Below are 19,920 nucleotides of genomic sequence, written 5' to 3'. Positions count from 1 at the left end.
AGCCTCAGAGAGGCAGGATGCAGACGTCCCTGTCCCAAACGCAGTCCTCAGCCTCCTGTGTGCACACGAGCCCTCTCTTGGCAGGAGGAGAGACTGAGGGACCATGTGGGATGCCAGCTCCCGAGTCATCGGCCATGAACTCTGATCCCTCCAACCTTGACCCTTAAAAGGCCTGGGGGCCCAAAGGGGCCCAGGTCCGTTTTCAGTCCCACACAGTCAGGCACTGGCTCCTCAAAGTTTGCTGGAATCCCCCCAGGCCGGAAGGGAAGAGAGACGCCTCAGCCTCCGGGGGCCTGGAGGGCGATGGGGCCGTGGGCGAGGCCTCTGTGGGCAGGGGGCCCCTGGGAGGGGTGTGGGGCAGGAGGCCCTCGGAGGAAGGGCCAGCCCCAGTGGTGGCCGTGGTGAGGGGACATCGGGGAGGGGGGGGTCAGGATGGTGGGGGCAGGGTTGAATGCCAGCCAGACCGGGAAAGGGGTGGCTCTGGAGCGTGGCTCTGACTCCCAGGACACCAGGGGCCCCGGGGCAAGTTCCAGAGGCAGACCCTGGGGTCCTCAGGCTGGGGGTTTCTTGGCAGAGAGAACCTCGGGAGAGACTTGTAAGGGAGCTGGGCAGCCTTGGGGCCTGGGAAGAAGCCAGCAAGTTGTGACCTCAGCAGAGTCGAGCTTCATGCCGATGTCGCCGCCCGATGGGGCTCTGTCGTGGGAATGGCAGCCCAGAGGGGGCCCGCCCAGAAGCCCAGGGTGGGGCTATTAGACCCCAAGGAATCAAGCTCCCACTCACCCTCAAGGAGGAAAGGCCTACATAGACGTCTGGGTGTCACTGAGGCAGCTGCAATGCACCGAAGGCGGCCCCATTGAAGCAGGAAGCTGAGAACTAGGGGGTCCTACGGAGTCACAGAGAATGGGGGGCGCGCAGAAGCCTCTGCTCTGTGTGGGGTGGGGGGGCAGCAGTGAGAGTGTGGGTTCTCAGACCGGATGCCTCTGGACCCGGTGGGCTGTGGAGACGCAGGCCTAACCAGTTTCCCCCGGTGATGCTGGGGGGCCCAGGTTGGTCATGGGCCTGGAGGCAGGACCGTGGTTCTCCCCACCTGACACAGCTGAGGCCCAGCCCAGAGGCCAGGCTGTCCGCCATGTGACCAGGACCAGGTCTGCCCGGCCCAGGCCAGCACAGGGCCTGGGGACACAGCCCCTGCGCCTGGGAGACCTCACACTCGTTCCCCCACCGCCCCAGTGGCTCTGCCGTGCAGGCCGGATACTGCCACCTTCTCTTCCCCTCTGTCCTTCCCTCTAACTGCATGAACCGCTGACTGTGCACCCGGATGGGCGTGGTGGGGACCCCGTATGCTGACTGGAATGATTCTAGAACCAAAATAAAGCTGGGGCAGGATGGAGGGGCTTCTGGAGAGCCCTGCTCGCCCCGAATCATGTTCGTCTCCGGAAATCAGGGACTCGGGGCTCCACATGGGTTGCTGTGAGCGTGTCTCCCCTGCTGCTGAGAACCCAGGGGGAGCAGGAAGCCCCCCACCCCCATTCGGCCTGGGGGACCTTCCCAAGGACCATCGAGGTACCAGGGAATCTCTGAGAAGGGGCCCTGAGCCACCCGGGCAGGGAGAGTGGCACCAGGGAAGCTGTCCAGTGGTGTCACTGAGCTGTCCTCAGGGCAAGAGGGTAAGGCCTGAAAAGGTGAATAAGACAAAGCCTTCCTGGCAGTGGGAACAGCACACAGCAAAGGGCAGAAGTGGGCAAAATTGTGGCCAGTTTCTCAGCCTCGCTGAGCAAAGCTGGGAAGGTGGTGGAGGATGGACCTGGGGAAAGGCTTGGGGGACGAGATGGGCCATGTGAGTTCAGTGAGTGCTGGGAACTCAGTGAGTGTAGATCCCTCTGTAGGCCCCATTTTTGCAGATGTGGAAACTGGAACTCAGAGAGGTTAGGTAACAAGCCCAAGATCACACAGCCAGTCTCGGAGCTAGGATTCAAGCTCAGGCTATTGGCTCCCGAGCTCACAAAGAGGTGACTCCTAGATCACGCTGCCCCCTGACCCAACTCCCCGAGGGTGGGGCTGAGGGGCAGCAGAGAAGCCCTTGTGGACCCCAGATGGCTCTGGTTTCTCCCTCCTCCACCCCAGAAGGTCGCATCAAGCATGAGGCGAGGAGGAGCCGCCGGGTGGGAATTCCCAGCAGCCCCCAGGAGGCCTGCCCACCCCAAGGCCTGACAGTGAAGAGTTTCTGTGGAATCCCCTTCACCCCCAAGATAACCAAGGAGATAGGCCACTGAGGGGCCCAAGAAAGGTGGACTCTGGGAAGGCTTCCTGGAGGAGGTGGAAGCCCCGCCCTCGGAGGAGGCGGAGCAGCCTCCAGGCAGGGAAACCGCCGCCTACCCAGAGGTGTCTAGAGAGCCGCGCAGCCGCCTGGGGCTGAGCTGGGAGGCTCATGTCCAGCATGAGGCTGAAGGGCCTGGTCCTGCCGGCAGTGAGGTCCTGGGCAGGAGCGCGGGACATGGGGGGGCAGGGCCGGGGTGGGGGGTGGGGGTGTCACTCCAAGCAGCTGTGGAGGTGACACCAGGGGCCGCTGCTCTTGGTCTGGGAGGCACAGTCCCAGCTGCCTTGGGGCCTTAGGTTCCTTCAGCAGGGCCCAAACTGTGTTATCCCGTTTCTTCTGCCTCTTCCTCCCCTCCCACCCCACTCTTCCCCGCCTCCTCCAGCCCCTGGCCCATGAGCCTGCCTCAAGGGCCCCAGGCCCCCTCTGCCTGGCAGCCCTCCAGGATAGGCCGAGTCCCACCCAAGAGGTGTGGAGGTTGCCATCCTGCCCTTGGCAGAGGCGGGCCAGGCCTGCACGCAGGAGGAGCAGGACGCGCCAGGGCAGCATCCGCAGGCGACAGCAGCCCAGAGCTTCCCTTCCTCTCTCCTGCCCTGTTGTCTATGCCTGCAGACACCCGAAGGGACAGGCCAAAGAGCTAAATAAGCACCAAGACTGGGCCACAGAGCTCCTGCCCTCTCCACCCCCACCCAGAAGGGTCAATGATGGCCAGGCGGGGACAAGAGGCCTGGGTCCCCAGCCCTGAGCTCCGGCTAAATGGGAGCCAGAGTGGCACGGGTCTGGGGGGAAGGGGGGCAGGCAGAAAGGAACTTGGGAAACAAAGTCCCTCGGGGTTCCTCCTGCCACAGACCAGGGCCACTGCTTATTTGCTGTGTAACGAGTTCCTTCCACTCAAGAGCCTCCATTTATGTATTTACGTATTTATTTATGTATTTATTTATTTATTTCTGTTTGGCTGCTAGCACATGAGGAAGTTCCCGGGCCAAGGACCAAACCCTCACAAAAGCAGTGACAGTGCTGGATCCTTAACCCTCTGAGCCACCAGGGAATTCCTCAGTTTCCCCAGATGAAGAGTGGGTGTATTACTCGAGATGTCCTCTAGGCATTCCCGTTGTGGCTCAATGGTAACAAACCTGACCAGGATCCATGAGGACGCAGGTACCATCCCTGGCCTCCCTCAGGGGGTTCAGGATCCAGCGTTGCTATGAGCTGTGGTGTAGGTCACAGACGCGGCTCAGATCTGGCGTTGCTGTGACTGTGGCATAGGCCGGGGCCCATAGCTCCGATTAGACCCCTAGCCTGGGAAACTACATATGCCCCACGTGCAGCCCCCTCCCCCTAAAAAAGGCTTCTAACGGCACCCACACACCATGTATCAGCTTTGGGATTGTAGGCAATTCATGTGCTCCTTGGGCCTCAGTTTCTTCATTCATCAAAGGACAGGGATCGTATACACTTCATAGGACACAGGAAATGACACATGCCAAAATGTCGGGCACACAGTGGGTGCTCAGTAAATACGAGGCCAAGACTTTGGGTGGAGGAGTCCTGGAGCTCCTGGGATCTGGTGTTTGGGAGAAAGGGAGGCGAGTGGACCTCAGGAGGCACGAGGAGCAAAGCAGCTGGGTCCCCTGCCAAGGCACCCCCCGGGGGCAAGACTGGGCCTCTGAGGTTGCAGCCCCTCTGGAACCCACTCCAGGGTGTCTCTATACCCCAGCACCTCACCCCAACCCTGCTCCTTCAACCCTCCATAAACACCCACCCCCAAGCCAAGAGCCCCAAGAGAGCACGCAGCCCTGGGTGCAGGGAGCAGAGGAGCCACAAGGGGGCAGCAGAGACTCGGCCTCGAGAGCAGCAGCTCAGGGGCCTCAGGGAAAGTGGGGGTGGAAGGTCAGAAAATGGGGCAAAGGGGCAGCAGCGGCTTGGAGCAGATGGAGGCCGAGGGGGATCGCCCGTCTGCTATCTCTGACCTCCGGTCATGTGCCAAGTTCACTCATCCATGCAACTCTTGTTCCTTTATTTCTTTCTTTCTTCAGTGTTTCCTCTTTCTTCTTTTTTTTTTTTTTGTCTTTTTGCCTTTTTGTCTTTTCTAGGGCTGCTCCCTCGGCATATGGAGGTTCCCAGGCTAGGGGTCTAATCAGAGCTGTTGCCACCGGCCTACACTAGAGCCACAGCAAGGTTGGATCCAAGCTACATCTGCGACCTACACCACAGCTCACGGCAATGCCAGATCGTTAACCCACTGAGCAAGGGCAGGGATCGAACCCGCAACCTCATGGTTCCTAGTTGGATTCGTTAACCACTGTGCCACGACAGGAACTCCAGTGTTTCTTCTTTTGAGTCAGCCCATCTCCCTCCCTCTCTCCTAGCTCCTTCATTTTCCTATTTTTCCCTGTTTGTTCAGCCAGGCAGCTGGACCTCACATCCTGAGCCATGCCCACAGCTGGTGCCAGCCTGGGCCAGGCACTCCTGTCAGGGGTACAGAGATGGGTGAGCCTTTGTCCCTACTCTTGAGGTGCTCAAGACTTGGCTGGGGGCTGGATGATCCTGCCTGGTCACTGGCATCGGAAGGATTCCATTGCAGGCCGAGGGCCAGCCTGGCCACCTCCGCTGTTCTGAGGTCTGCAGGACAGTGACCCGCTGAGCAAGGTGCCCAAGGACTCTGGTCTTTGGACTGGTGGGGCCTCAAGGGGCTGAGTCACCCACAAGCTGGCAGTGAACAGCAGCCACAGAAAATGGTCAAACAGTAAACAGTGCCCTCACCAGGCAGACAGTGACCTGGGCCACCTCCCTGCTCCAAAAGTAACTAGGAAAACAGTGCTGTCCAGGGTCCAGCAATGGCTGAGATTTGGGAAAATTCGCTGCCAGCCAGGGCAGATTTTCTGGCCCAGTGACCAAGCTCCTTCTCACAGAAGCAGGAACACAGGGTCGGAGTGAGGCTGGCCTTCCCGTCAGGAGACCTGGGTTGAAATTCTGACTCTGTGTCCTGTAGCCTGACACCTGCCAATGCCTTTCTCGGAGCCTCAGCTTCCAAATCTGTCGAATGGGGGAAGCAGGTCCCCCACTGAGCCCAACTCACGGTCTGAGTGCTAAAGGACATGATGCATATGAGGTATGGTGGTAGAGAGAGCCCAGCTGTGTGGCCAGACCTGGGTTCAAATTCAAGTTCTACCGCTTGCTAGCTGGGGAGCTTACTTTTTTTGGGTTTTTGCTTTTTGGCTGCACCTGCAACATGTGGAAGATCCCTGGCTGGGGATCGAACCTGTACCACAGCAGAGACTTGAGCCACAGTGGTGACAATACTGGATCCTTAACACACTAGGCCACAAGGGAACTCCTAACTGTGGTTCATAGACGAGTTTACACCTTTCTGGGCCTCGAGGGCCTCATCTGTAAAAGGGGGCTAGCAACTCCCACCCACTAGGGGACAGCAGCTCCACACGGGTAGGGAGCCACTAATGGGCGCTGTTATTATTAGGAAATGTTCAGTGAAACTAAAGCATGACACACAACAAGAGTGTCATTAGAGTGATTATCCCCATAGCAACCAAGGCCAAACGCCTCTGCCTCAACTCTCAGCTCCCTCCACCCATAGTCTGGCCCCGCCTGCCACCCAAAGCGTGACAACAGCAGCCATGGGGAGACTAGGGGATGATGAGGCCGACAGCTGATGGTTGGGGTGGGGTCCCTCCCCACCACGCCTTAGGGCGGGGAGCCCTGCTCGGAGGCTACAATCCCAGCCCCGTGCCAAGTCACTGCCAAGCCCTGTGGCGGTTTCGGGGAGGCATGGGCACCTGAAGGGTGGGGATGACCTGGGGCCCTCCCTCCATCCAGGTGAGGCTTATGCAGCCTGCTGACCGTGGCCCTGGTGAGCTTGGAATGGGACTCGAGGGCCTGGGCTCTGCCTCTGGGCAGTGGGGGCAGTGCCTCTTGCCCTGGTTGCCTGTTTGGGCCACAGGTGAGGTTCAAAGGGGCCGAGGATGGTTTTTCACCTTTGTGGTTTGAACGCTGTGAGGAACGATGCCATGGCTCATGGGGGGAGGGGGTGAACCCCAAAGACCTTTGCCCTCTGTTTCTTTGAGCTTCAGTGAAAACACTCCGGGATCTGGGGAGGCCCTTGGGCCTGTTTCAAAATACTTTATTTTTTCACTTTTCAGGGCCGCGCCCACAGCATATGGAGGTTCCCAGGCTAGGGGTCGAATCGGAGCCTACACCACAGCCACAGCAACGCCAGATCCAAGCTGCATCTGCAACCTACACCTCAGGTCATGGCAATGCCGGATCCTTAACCCACTGATCAAGGCCGGGGATCCAACCTGCAACCTCACGGTTCCTAGTTGGATCATTTCAGTTGCTCCACGATGGGAACTCCTAAAATAGATATTTCAATCCAGGCTGCTAACAGGGGTAGGAGGTCAGGTGGTAGTAAGTCCCCAGGGCAGTTCTGCATTTATTCCTGGCATCTGGATGGTTCCACCATCAAGGCCCTGTTTAACCCTCAGCCTCACCCTAACCCAACCTCAGCCATCATGGCAGGAAAGGTCTGCGCCCTGCCCCTCTGCACAGCCCCCCTCGTGGCCCCATACCTTGCACATGTTTCTCCCTCCATTTGGAACCCTCTTCCCTTCCCCCATCTCACCACGTCTCACATTTTCCTCAAGACTCTGGGCCTTCTTCTCAGAAGGGTTTCCTGACCACCTTCAGCCCTGGCGAGGAGCCTGGCTTCCCGACTCCCGTCTGCTGCCTGTCCCCACCACCACCACCACCACCACCGGGGCCCTTATCACACGGGCATCCAGCCTGTCTCCCATTCTAGGCCGTGGGAGAGACCCCAGTGGGAGACTTGGACTTCAATGGTTCAGGGTCCCCAGGTCCTGGGCACAGAGCCACCGGTGTTGGTTAAGTCCTAAGAATCACTCACACATGGCATCGCCAGCCGTGAGCCAGACCTGCTCTAAGCCCTGCACACATGGAAGGTTCCATGGCTTTCCCCAGATCATGCCCCTGCAGAGGTGAGACCCACCTGTGGTGAGACTTCCTGGTGTGGCTGGGGGCGGGTGGCAGTGCCAGTGACTAACCCATACTGGTGTGCCCGGTCACCCCCTCCCCGCATGCCCTGAAACACCACGGGGACTGTGCTGTGCTCTGTCTCCAGAGCTGCGGAGCAGATGCACCTTCATTCATTCAGTCAGTCAATCAAAAATCACTAGCTCCGCTGTTTGCTCCACCTATACTGGGCAGTAGGGCCCCAGGCCGCGGCCTGCGGAGCTAGTAGACCAGCAGGGCTGATCCCCGCTTCCCTGCTCCCCGGGAAGTGGGCCCAGAGCCCCCTCTTCCCCTTCCACAGCATCGCTGCCCGGCTACTTTCCTCCCATCAGATGGGCGTGCGCCGGGTCCCCCGCCGTGGCCTCCGCGCTGGCACACAGCAGGGGCGGTAGGGGCTCTGGGGCTCTGGGGCTGCCTGGGGCCTGGGACCCGAGGGGCCGGGCCTCTCACCTGGGCCGCCCGTCGCCGCCCGCACTTCCTCCCGCCGCCCCGCCCCTTCCACATTCCTGCCCCGCCGGCCCCAGCTCGCCGCTCTCGGCGCCGGCCCTCCGCTGCCCCGCGATGAAGGCGGCCCGGGCCGAGCGCGAGGAGGTCAAGGTGGTCCTGGTGGGCGACGGCGGCTGCGGGAAGACGTCGCTGCTGATGGTCTTCGCCGAAGGCGCCTTCCCCGAGGTGAGCGGCAGCCCCTCGGGGCGCAGCGGGGCGCGCGGCCTGGGCGCATCCTTCCCCCCCCACCCCACCCCTCGACGGGCTCGGGTCCTGCCTCCCAGCGGAGCGTGGGCTCCAAGGCCATTCTTGCTCTGCCATCGGGAGTGAAGGCCTCCGTGAGATCGTCTGTCAAGTGCCAAGAACGGCACTGCCAGGGGGGGGTGTCCCAGGGACTGACCTAGGCCACCTGGGGACTCAGTGAGCCCTTGGTGGCCCAGCATGGCTAAGAGGGACGGCCGGCTCTGGAGCCAGGCCGCCTGGCTTCAGATCATGACTCTGCCACTTAAAGCTGTGTGACCTGCGGCCCGCCCCTTACCCTCTCTGTGCCTGTTTCCTTAACCGCGCCACAGGAATAATGATGGCGCCCACCTCCCAGGGTCGCTGTGCGGAATGGGTTCTTATAGGTCAGGGGCCAGCTCTGAGCTGCAACAGAAAGGACTCACTGAGAGGCAGCACAAGTTTTTCTGGAGAAACATCACTTCTCCCAACTCCTGCCCCGGCCGTGGGTGTCCCTTGGGCTCAGCCTTGGAGGGGAAGAGCACACGGGCTCGCCAGGCAGCTGGGTTGGCACCTCAGCCTCTGTAACAAACCCCGGGGGCCTCGGTACCTCGCTTAGCCTCTGGAGCCTCCCTTTCCTCACTCAACCTCTGGGGGAGGAGCGACCTGAGAGTGGGGGTGAGGTGGAATGAAGGTAAGGCTGAGAGACGCCCCCGGGGTACCTGGCACATCCTTGATGCCTGGGCTCTGGATTGTCCTGGGCTGTGGACTGTCAGCCCTTCTCCAGCATGTTCATTGGCTCTCCAGGCAGACTGGCCGGCACCAGGACAGGGGCTGGACCACCCACCCACCCACACTGCCTGCCCCCGCCCCCTAAGCCCAGTTCTCTTGGGAGTCCCTGGATCTGCTTCCCATATGACCTCCCCACCCCCACCCCCCCATCCTGTCTCAGCATCCTTCGAACCCCTGGGGTGGTGCAGTGCTGGGGAATTGGATGGAGGAGGCAGGAGAGGCCAGGCCTGGTAACGGTGTCAGCCTTTCTTTCCACTGTGGCAGCATCAAGCCGACTCTTGCTTTGTGGTTTTGGGAGCTGACGTCACGTCCTTTGGCCGGTCACAGATTTTTTTTTTTTTGGTTGGGGGAGGGCTGTGTTTCCAGGCCCCCAGATGCTCCCTGTGAGAACCAGCAATTACGGCTTAGTGTGGGGCGCGCCACAGAGAGGCTGGGCCAGCTGGGGCCCAGAAGAGGGGCTGGGAGGGCGGTGCGTCACCACCACTGTTCTGGACTCTCACAGTCGATGGAAAGTATGTGTGTGTGTGTGTGTGTGGTGTGTGTGTGTGTGTGTGTTGAAGGACACTCTGGGCAGCCAGGGGAAAGGAAGGCATGCTTATCACCAGGGGTGAACTTGGCCTTGTCTCGGCTCCTCCCCTGTTAGGGGACCCTGACTCCCTAGGACCTGTCTACCTCCAAGCACAAGAGAGACTTTTTTTTTTGTCTTTTTTTTTAGGGCCTCACCTGTGGCATATGGGAGTTCCCAGGTTAGGGGGCAAATCGGATCTGCAGCTTCTTGCCCACGCCGCAGCCATAGCAATTCAGGATTCGAGCCACATCTGCAACCCACACCACCGCTTGTGGCAATGTTGGATCCTTAACCCACTGAGCGAGGCCAGGGATCAAACCCACATCCTCATGAATACTAGTCAGGATCTTAACTCACTGAGCCACACTGGAAACTCTGAGAGACCTCTTCACTTAAAAGAAACACAAAGGCATGGAGTTCCCATCGTGGTGCAGCGAAAAGGAATCCGACTAGGAACCATGAGGTTGCGGGTTCGATCCCTGGCCTCGCTCAGTGGGCTAAGGATACAGCATTGCCATGAGCTGTGGTATAGGTTGCAGACACAGCTCAGATCTAACGTGGCTGTGGCTGTGGCGTAGGCTGGCAGCTGTAGCTCCCATTAGATCCCTAGCCTGGGAACCTCCATATGCTGCAGGTGCGGCCCTAAAAAGCAAAATAAATAAATAAATAAATAAATAAAGTGGTCTAACTCTAAACGTTTAAAAAACAAACAAACAAAAAACCCACAAGGGCATGGAGTTCCCGTCGTGGCGCAGTGGAAATGAATCCGACTAGGAATCATGAGGTTGCAGGTCTGATCCCTGGCCTTGCTCAGTGGGTTAAGCATCTAGCGTTGCTGTGGCTGTGGTGTAGGCCGGCAGCTATAGCTCTGATTTGACCCCTAGCCTGGGAATCTCCATATGCCTCAAGGGTGGCCCTAAAAAGCAAAAAAAAAAAAAAAAAGAAAGAAAGAAGAAGAAGAAGAAGAAGAAACACAAGAGCAGAGTTCCCGCTGTGGCTTAGCGGGTTATGAACACAGTGTCGTCTCTGTGAGGATGTGGGTTTGAGCCTTGGTCTCTCCCAGTGGATTAAGGATCCGCCATGGCCGCAAACTGCAGTGTAGGTCACAGAGACAGCTCAGATCTGGTGTTGCCGTGGCTGTGGTATAGCCTGCAGCTGCAGCTCTGATTCGACCCCTGGCCCGAGAACTTTCTTATGCCACAGGCATAGCTAGCGAAAGGAAAGAAAAAAACACAAGGGCTGAGAGCTGGAACGACCTTCATCTTCAGGAAAACTGAGGCCAGAGGGGTAGAGAAGAGAGAGAGAGAGGAGTCTGGCCTCAGGCCACAGGGCCCGGCAGGGGCAGTGCTGGCCTGGAACCCAGGTCTTCCCGCCCACGACCAGGACACTCTGCAGCCCCCAGTGTCTGCCTGCGGGACCAGCCTTCAGCCCCCGCCCCTGGTCTCCTCCTCCTGACAGCCCTCCAGACCCAGGGAGCCGGCATCTGGGAGACTTGGGGTCCTGTATCCCAGGCCTCTTGCCTGTAGCAAAGGGCAGAGAGCAGGCTGGGACTGGCCGGGGCGGGGGCTCATTGAGCCTCGTCTGGCTGTGGCCCATCCCTGGGTTCCGGGCAGGGGGACTCCTGGCTGGGCACCAGCCCCTCTCCAGTCCTGGCTGCCACGTGGGGCCACAGCCATTATCACAAGGCCCAGAAGCCTATGGCCGCACAGCAGAGTGGGGGTGGGAAGGGGCAGGGAGCACCGGCTGGCCTTCCAGAACTGGCTGCGTTCTCCCTGGTCCTCACCGGGATTCCCATGGGTGCGCTTCCCTGGGGGACCCCTGACGCTCCTCTCTTGAGCTGTGTCCCCCATCCTGTGATCATCCATCCATCAGCCTATGAGCCCCACGAGGGCAGACCCAAGCCTGAGTCATCACTGCCCCGTCAGGCTGGGCCTGGCCCTGTCTTCCTGGTGGCAAACAGCTCAGCAGATAAGATTAGGGGCTTACGGGTTCCACGGGCAGAGGGTGACCCTGCCTGGGGGTTCAAAGAGCATGACGGAAGGTGCGGAGTCTCCGGGATGACATTCCAGACTAGAAGGGAGGATTGTGACAAGCACAAGCCGGAGGAGCACCCCAGGCCCACGCTGTGGAGTGGACTTTCTCACTCACTCCTGGTGCCAGGGGCTGGTGACCTCAGGAGAGGCAGGTGGCCGGGGACAGAGTCCCTCTGGAGCCTGAGAGTCCTGGCTCCACCTTTAACCGTCAGTCCAGTCCGTTATTGTGGGCAAGTCACTTCCTTTCCTGGGACCCCCCTGTCCTCATCAGGGAAAGGGGGTTAGTCCCGACTTTCCAAGGTTGCAGGGATGAGAGATGGTGCAGGTGCGGGGCCGTGCACAGCAGGTCCCTAGGGAATGTGGGTGACGAAGGCGCCATCTCCACGGGCACTAACTGCCGTGTGTCTCCAATGAGCTTCGTGGCAGGAGGGCCTGCACTTCAGATCAGGGCCGGTGGGCAGCCGAGCTGGGGACTCAACCGATATGTCAGGGCTCCCACATGACAGGCTGGGGAGGGGCCAGGGCGGAACCCCCCCCCCCCCCGGAGGACACGCTTTCTAAGCCATGTGCATTTGCGGTGAGCCTTCCTGCCAGCCGGCCTGTGCTGTCACACGGCCACTCCTCTTCTTTAACCAGTGAGGGCACTGGCCCCAGGTCACACAGCCAGTGGGTGTCAGCGCCTGTCCTAAGCCAAGCACATCTGACTCAAAAGCTGGTGCTCCTTGCCTCCATGTCACACTGTGCCCCGCCTGGCAAAGAGCCAGAGGGGAGCATGGGGAGGAGGGGGGAGCCCTTGCCTGCTAGCAGAGGAAGTGCCAGGAAACTCGGGTCCAGGGCCACCCTTGACTTCTCCATCTTGCCCAGCTGCCCATTCTGGGACCCGCCGTTCTCCCTATCCTCTTCCTGCAGCTTCCCCAGTGCCCTGGGGGACCTCAGCCACCCACCGCTGAGGGCCCCCCTCCCAGGGGCCAGGGCCTGCCGCAGGGCCAGCGGGCAGGCGGGCGGGCAGGCTCCACGTCCTCCTGAGTCACGGGCAGGTGGGGGTCCCACCCAGCTTGGAAAGAGGGGAAGACAGGGTCCCATCACCCAGCCCTAAGCAAGGGAGCAAGGCTTGGGCACCCAAGATGCAGCTGCTCCAGCTGCAAAGGGCTTGTGGGTGGCGGGGTTTTGAAAACCTCCCCCGCTATTGCTCTGACCCCATCTGTAAGGCTCCCCTCTCCACTCCTGCAAGTGAGTAAAAGCCCATCCTGGGAGTTCCTGTCATGGCGCAGCTGCAACGAATCTGACTAGCATCCATGAGGACACAGGCTCAATCCCTGGCCTTGCTCAGTGGATTCAGGATGCAGCATTGCTGTGAGCTGTGGTGTAAGTCACAGACACAGCTCGGATCTGGTGTTGCTGTGACTGTGGCGTAGGCCGGCTGTTATAGCTCCGATTCGACTCCTAGCCTGGGAACCTCCATATGCCACAGGTGTGGCCCTAAAATGACAAAAAAAAAAAAAAAAAAAGCCCGGCCTGTTTTCAGTTTTCTGTCTTTGTGCAGCGGAGCCGAGCTCAGGCTCTGGGAGCCTGGGGTGGAGGCGCCTTTGGCCTGGGACACCTCCCCCTGTGGCCAGACAGGAGACTGAATGGGGGCATCCTGGTCAGATTGGGAGGTGTTGGGAGGCAAAAGAGGGACCCCAAAATCTAGGAGCTCCCCAGGGCAGGCAATGAGTCTTTATTACTTGCTCCGCTGTGTCCAGGATCGGACTCAGAGAAGGTGCTCTTGAATGAATGAGTGAATGAACAAATGTTGGTTAATATCATTCCAGGAAGAGGGGACAGTAGGAAGGAAGGCTCAGAAATGGAACAGTCTGAGCAGCGACAAAGATAAAATAATAGTACTGGGAGTTCCCTTTGTGGTTCAGCGGGTAATGAACCCAACTAGCCGCCATGAGGATGCAGGTTTGATTCCTGGCCTTGCTCAGTGGGTTAACAGCCTGGTGTTGCCACAAGCTGCAATGTAGGGATCCCGAGTTGCTGTGGCTGTGGCTGTGGCTAGCGGCTACAGCTCCAATTCAATTCCAGCCTAGGAATTCCTGTATGCCACAAGTGCAGCCCTAAAAAGCCAAAAAAAAAAAAAGAAGAAGAAGAAGTTCCCACTGTGGTACAACAGGGTCAGTTGTGTCCCGTGCCTTGGGAGCACTAGGTCACAGGTTTGATCTCCAGCCCAGCACAGTGGCTTAAGGATCTGGCAGCATTGCTGCAGGTACAGCTTCGGTCACAACTTTGGCTCCGACTTGATCCCTGGCCGAGGAACTCCTTACGGCAGAGCGGCCAACAGAGGAAAGAAAATAGCAAAATAACCGTCCTGGTATATGCTTCTTTTGTACGTGGCTCTATGCTCAGGGGTCTGCAAGAAGCACCTCACTGCATCCTCGAGGCAGCTCGCAGCAATGGGTGGGTGATTAACAGAGATACCTCACTGTCGAGGAAGAGGCCACGGAGGGTCGAGGCCATGGCCGGGAACACAGCTAGGCGGTGCCAGCTCTAGGCCTCAGTGCTGCCAGCCAACTGCTTCCCAGAAACCTCTCCACTCTGCTGGCCCCCAGAGAGGGGCCGTGCTGAGTGCATTCCTGGGCTCTGGCCTGGGCACCAGGACCGCCCCTCTTCAGAAGCTGCCCTCATTGCTGCCCCCTTGACCTCTTCTTCCTCAGAGCTACACCCCGACGGTGTTCGAGCGGCTGGGCGTGAATCTGCAGATGAAGGGCGGACCCGTGCACCTCCAAATCTGGGACACGGCAGGTGGGCACAGTGCTGGGGGAGGGGCTGAGCGGGAGGAGGGGAACCAGGGAGGCCCACTAATCTCCAAGGGACAGGCGTGGGCCAGGGTCAGGGTCCCCAGGAGCCTGTCCCTTCCTGCTTCTGTGCCTGTGTCTGCTGCTTCCCCAGCCCAGGCTGCCCACTGGGGCCTGGAGACAAGGCGGGCCTCCCAAGCTTTCCACTCTGGCTTTAGCTTCTGCAAGATCTGCCTGACCTTGACTTCTGCCCTCCGGCCTCCTGACCTTGCCCACAAAGGGTTCAGAGTCAAATCTACCCGAACTCAAAGCTAAACCCAGGGAACCCTGGCTGCCCCTTTACCTTGGTTGGGCCACCATATCTCTGCCCAGGTCCCTCCTGCCTCTTGGTCGTCCTCTCCCCCCCAAGCCCAGGGCAAAGCAGGCTTCTGAGTGGTGGCCTCCCTCGGTCCCTCCAGGAGGGGGTCTTCCGCATACCCCCTCCCTCCAGAACAGGGCTCTCTCAGCAAGCGCTCTCACCCAGGCTGGGGCTGGCACATCCCACAGACAGGCCCAGGGAACCCTGCCCCCAGGGACAGTGGAATGGCCATCAAAGCGCCAAGCTTGTGTTGGCCCCCGAGGCACAGATCCCGCCCACCACACACCCACCCCCGTCGTGGCTGGGGTGACCTCCCTGATGTTGGGGTGGTGCTGACAGGGGGGCAGGAGATCTAGAGGGCGTGACCACCGCCCCGTCTACCCAGGACAAGTCGACTACGACCGCCTGCGGCCTCTGTTCTACCCTGACGCCAGCGTCCTGCTCCTCTGCTTCGACGTCACCAGCCCACACAGCTTTGACAACATCTCTAACCGGGTAGGCGCTGGGGAGGGAGGGGCAGGGGGGCACAGCCCCCTGGCCAGGCCACTCTGCTCCCCGCCTGCCCTGGACCCGGCAGACTCTCAGAGGCTCATCTCGCATCCAGTGCCTGTGGCGTCTAAATGGGGACACTGGGCCCAGAGCGACTTACTCAGAGTCCCATGGGGATTTGGTGGCGGGGCCTGAACTGGGCTTCTGACTCCCCCATCCAGTAGGTCCTTGTCTGCCCCATACTACAGACCCCGAACGCAGTGGCTCTTTCTACTGTGACCCTGCCTTAGAATGCTGGGGGACCCAGAGGCCCCTCCGTCTCCCCAGCCCAGGCCTGCCCAGGATCACATGATCCATCAGCCTCCAGCAGCGTGACTGCTGGCTCCCAGCGACCTCCCAGGAGATCTGCCAATTATGTCAGAGGTGCCCGAGGCTGCTCACAGGTGTCCCTGGAGTCCCTCTCTCCTGCCCATAGCCTCAGCCTGCCCCAGCCGCTGCCAGGGCCTCCATGTGCATGCGAACCCTGTGCTCCAGGCTTCCTTGGGGCATGGCCAGTGACAGCGTTAGTAGCAGTAGCCACACGGTGATGGCAGTGTTTATGGAGAACATACTGTGTACCAGGTACGGTTCTGGGCACTTACCACTTACGTTAATCTTCTAACCTAAAAGCATTGCAGACGAGTTCCCTGGTGGCTCAGCGGGTTAAGGATCCGGTGCTGGGGAATGAAGACCAGGTTTCAGAGGGCGTGATCACTGATGTCAGGGCTCAGGCTGGGGAGGGCTGAGGGTTCCCTGTTTGGGACTGGCAAGGGGGAGTCAGGAAGGAGACCCTTTCCAAGGGCAGTTTTGTGCAGGAAAGCATCTGCCTGGAACCTCGCACAGCCCCCTCTGGCTCCAGAAGCCAGACAGTTTGATGCCAGTTTTTTCTGAAACAGAGCAGGCGAGCCCTCCTGGAGATATAAAGACTGGATTCCAGGCTCCCGAGTTATGGCCCAGACTGAAACACCAGGCCCTGGAGCCTCACATTCCAAAGAGCAGCTGACACAGGATAGCAGCGCTCCCCAGCAGGCTAACAGCTGCTGCCGCTGTTTTGTGAGCCGCTTCATTTTTATTCGTTTATTTATTTTAATTAATTTAATTTGGGGGGGTGTCTTTTTAGGGCCCTGCCTGCAGCATAGGGAAGTTCCCAGGCTAGGGGTCGAATGGGAACTGCAGCTGTTGGGCTCACCACAGCCACAGCGACGCAAGATCCCAGCCATGTCTGAGACCCACACCACAGCTCACAGCAGCACCGGATCCTTAACCCACTGAGCAAGCCCAGGGATTGAACCCACGTCCTCAAGGATACTAGTGGGTCTGTTACCACCGAGTTACAATGGGAATTCCTACTTCTTTTTTTTTTTTTTGTCTTTTTGCCTTTTCTAGGGCCGCTCCCATGGCATATGGAGGTTCCCAGGCTTGGGGTCTAATCATCTAATCAGAGCTGTAGACACGAGCCTGCACCAGAGCCACAGCAACGCCAGATCCAAACCGCCTCTGTGACCTACATCACAGCTCACTGCAATACAGGATCCTTAACCCACTAAGCAAGGCCAGGGATCGAACCCACAACCTCGTGGTTCCTAGTCAGATTCATTAACCACTGCGCCACGATGGGAACTCCACTCCTACTTCATTTTAAGGCTCACTTACTTTCTATATTTTACCCCTGGGGAAGACAGTCATGGGACTGCTTACCTTGTGGGACAGGATTCTAGAATAGACGGGAACAGGGCTCTGGGCCCCATCTCCCCCATTCTGGGTTCAAATCCTGCCACTTCCAATTGTGTGACCAAGGCCAAGGTAAAAGCCTCTCTGAGCCTCAGTTAGCGCATCTGTACAATGGGACTGATGATAGGCCTTGCATCGTAGGGATTTGGGGGTTAAGCCTTAGAGCCTGGCGTTCTCCCTAAATGTTGCCTGTGCCGATGACCATTGTTGAGTCAAGCTGGAGGGCAGGAGAGGAGCCCATCCTCCCACTGGCTCACATGCATACCCTCCCCACAGTGGTACCCAGAGGTGAATCACTTCTGCAAGGAGGTGCCCATCATCGTCGTGGGCTGCAAGACCGATCTGCGCAAGGACAAGTCACTGGTGAAGAAGCTGCGGAAAAATGGGTTGGAACCCGTGACCTACCACAGGGTAGGAATCCCAGCCCAGGGGCAGGGGGTGGGGTGCCAGGAGGGGGAACTTCCAGAGTAACTCTGCTCCCGGCCCAGCCTCTCAGCCGTGCAGTGCCAGGCTTCTGGCACAAGCATGGTATGGGTTGGGTAGGGGTTGCTTTTGGAGGTTGTCGTGGTCAAGAACTGCTGGGCTTGGGGAGTTCCCTGGTGGTCTTAGGGTTAGGACTCAGCAATTTTGCTGCTGTGCTCTGGGTTCAATCCCCCGTCTGGCAGTTCCCACATCAAGCCACTGTATGCCATGGCTAAAAAAGAAAGGGGGTGGAGAGGAAGGGTAGTTCCCATTGTGACTCAGCAGGTTAAGAATCCTACTAGTATCCATGAGGATTCAGGTTCAATCCCTGGTCTTGCTCAGTGGGTTAAGCATTGCCACAAGCTTTAGTGTTGGTCACAGATGTGGCTTGGACCTGACTGTGGATGTGGCTCTGGCCGACAACTGCAGCTCCACGTCAACCCCCAGCCCAGGAACTTCCATATGCTGTAGGTACAGCCCTAAAAGGAAAGATAAAAGGGGGGGGGGGGAGAAAGAATGAAAGGAAGGAAGAGAGGGAAAGAAAGGAAGAACTGGAGTTCCCTGGTGGTTCAGTGGGTTAGGGATCTGGCGTTACCACTGCTGCGGCTCTAGTTGCAGCTATGGTGCAAATCCCATCCCTGGCCCAGGAACTTCCGAATGCTGTGGGTGTGGCTGAAAGAAAGAAAGGAAGAAAGGGAAGCAGGGAGGGAGGAAGGAAGAAAAAAAGAAAGGAAGAGGAGCTCCTGCTGTGGCGCAACGGGATTGGCAGTGCCTTCGGAGCACTGGGAAGTGGGTTCAATCCCCAGCCTCGAGCAGTGGCTTAAGGATCGGGCGTTGCCGAAGCTGAAGCTTAGTTCACAGCTGCAGACAAGAACTCCATATGCCTCAGGGTGACAAAAGAAAGAGAGAAGGAAAGAAAGGGAGAGAGAAAGGAGGGAGGGAGGGAGGGGTAAGAATCCTACTAGTATCCGTGAGGATTCAGGTTCGGTCCCTTGTCTTGCTCAGTGGCTTAAGCATTGCTTGGATGGAGAGGGAATGGGGTGTCAGGCAGGAGTCGTACCTACCCACTTCACAGCCAGGTAACCTGAGGCCAAAGGAGGACCCCCAGTTCTTCAGTCTGCAGGCCTCTCTCTGCTGCACACCCGGTCAGGCTGGGAAGTTAATCGGCTGGTGCCTGGAGAGGCAGAGACCCAGCTGAGAACTGAGGCAAGAAACCCGGTGGAGCCATCAATGAATGTCCTTGGTCAAGCCGGGAGTGGGAGCTGTAGGCGCCGAGAAAACTGCACCTCGGTGGCCAAGCGGGCTGCGGGGAGGCTGGACCGGAGGCCCCCACCTCACAGCAGCCCCCTCTCCCCATCAGGGCCAGGAGATGGCCAGGGCCGTGGGCGCGGTGGCCTACCTTGAGTGCTCGGCTCTGCTCCAGGAAAACGTCCGGGCCGTCTTCCAAGAGGCGGCTGAGGTGGCCCTTAGCAGCCGCGGTCGCAACTTCTGGAGGCGGATTACCCGGAGCTTTTGTGTGCTGACCTGACGGCTTTGCCCTCCCTCCATCTCCGACCGCCCCAGCCGCACAGGAAGGAGCTGGCGCTGACCTTCCCACTTGGCTGGGCTGGACCCAGTCCCCAGGCTGGGACCACCGAACTGTACCTCAAACAGATGGGCCCCACCAAGGCTGGGCCTGGGACCCCTGGGCTGGAGGGAAAACCCTCTGAAACCGGAGAAAGGGACTCCCAGGCTCACCAGCCCTGTGGGGGTGGAGGGGTGGCCCGAAGACCCCTGGAACCACTCCCAGCTCCCTGCCCTGGACCACAGGCCCTGGGGTAGCCTGGCGCCACCTCGTGGCGATGCCCGGAACTGCACCTTCAGGACCCAGCAGCCCTAGGACTCTCCGGCCAGAACTGGCACCCCACCTGGTCCCCCTTCACCCCGCCCATCCCAGTGGTAACTGTATCACTAAACTGACATCACTTGGCAGTTGTGTCATGCCTCTTGTTTGGAAATGCCTTTACACACATGTTCCATGGTGGCTAAGAGCACACCCACGTTGGCACTGGATCCAGTGTAACTACCAGGATCCAAACCTGGCTTTATCACTTTAGGACCTTGGGTAGGTGTCTTAACCTCTCTGGGCCTCTCATCTATGAAATGGGACCAATCAAAGATGACACGATGGAGCTTGTGGATGAGTAAGAGCATCGAGAGTCACCTGCAAAGAACTTAGCAGGTGCCTAACCCACAGCAATTGCACACAAAAGTTCATGAGTATCACTTTATTTATTTATTTTATTTTAGTCTTTTTGCCTTTTCTAGGGCCGCGCCCGCGGCATATGGAGGTTCCCAGGCTAGGGGTCAAATCAGAGCTGCAGCTGCCAGCCTATGCCAGAGCCCCAGCAACACAGGATCAGAGCCATGTCTGCAACCTACACTACAGCTCACAGCAACACCGGATCCTTGACCCACTGAGCAAGGCCAGGGATCGAACCTGCAACTTTATGGTTCCTAGTCGGATTTGTTAACCACTGAGCCACGAAAGGAACTCCTATGAGTATTACTTTAATCTATGATAAATACAATAGACTATATTCTATAGATGTAATGTATGTAATATG

At 58.8% G+C, this 19,920-nt stretch overlaps 1 protein-coding gene across 1 annotated transcript; it reads left to right on the top strand.

Moving 5' to 3' along the window:
* Positions 1-7,854: 7,854 nt before the first annotated feature.
* On the top strand, positions 7,855-19,285 carry RHOD (ras homolog family member D). Its single transcript, XM_047775145.1, has 5 exons — positions 7,855-8,032; positions 14,155-14,242; positions 14,979-15,088; positions 17,129-17,263; positions 18,675-19,285. The coding sequence occupies exons 1-5, from the start codon at positions 7,922-7,924 to the stop codon at positions 18,840-18,842; spliced, it is 612 nt and encodes a 203-aa protein (XP_047631101.1). The 5' UTR covers positions 7,855-7,921; the 3' UTR covers positions 18,843-19,285.
* Positions 19,286-19,920: the final 635 nt, after the last annotated feature.

The sequence above is a fragment of the Phacochoerus africanus genome, chromosome 4, assembly GCF_016906955.1.
Source record: "Phacochoerus africanus isolate WHEZ1 chromosome 4, ROS_Pafr_v1, whole genome shotgun sequence".
NCBI classification, from domain to species: domain Eukaryota; kingdom Metazoa; phylum Chordata; class Mammalia; order Artiodactyla; family Suidae; genus Phacochoerus; species Phacochoerus africanus.
Note: the sequence above shows the minus strand (reverse complement) of the source record. Positions and strands in the feature narration are given on the sequence as shown.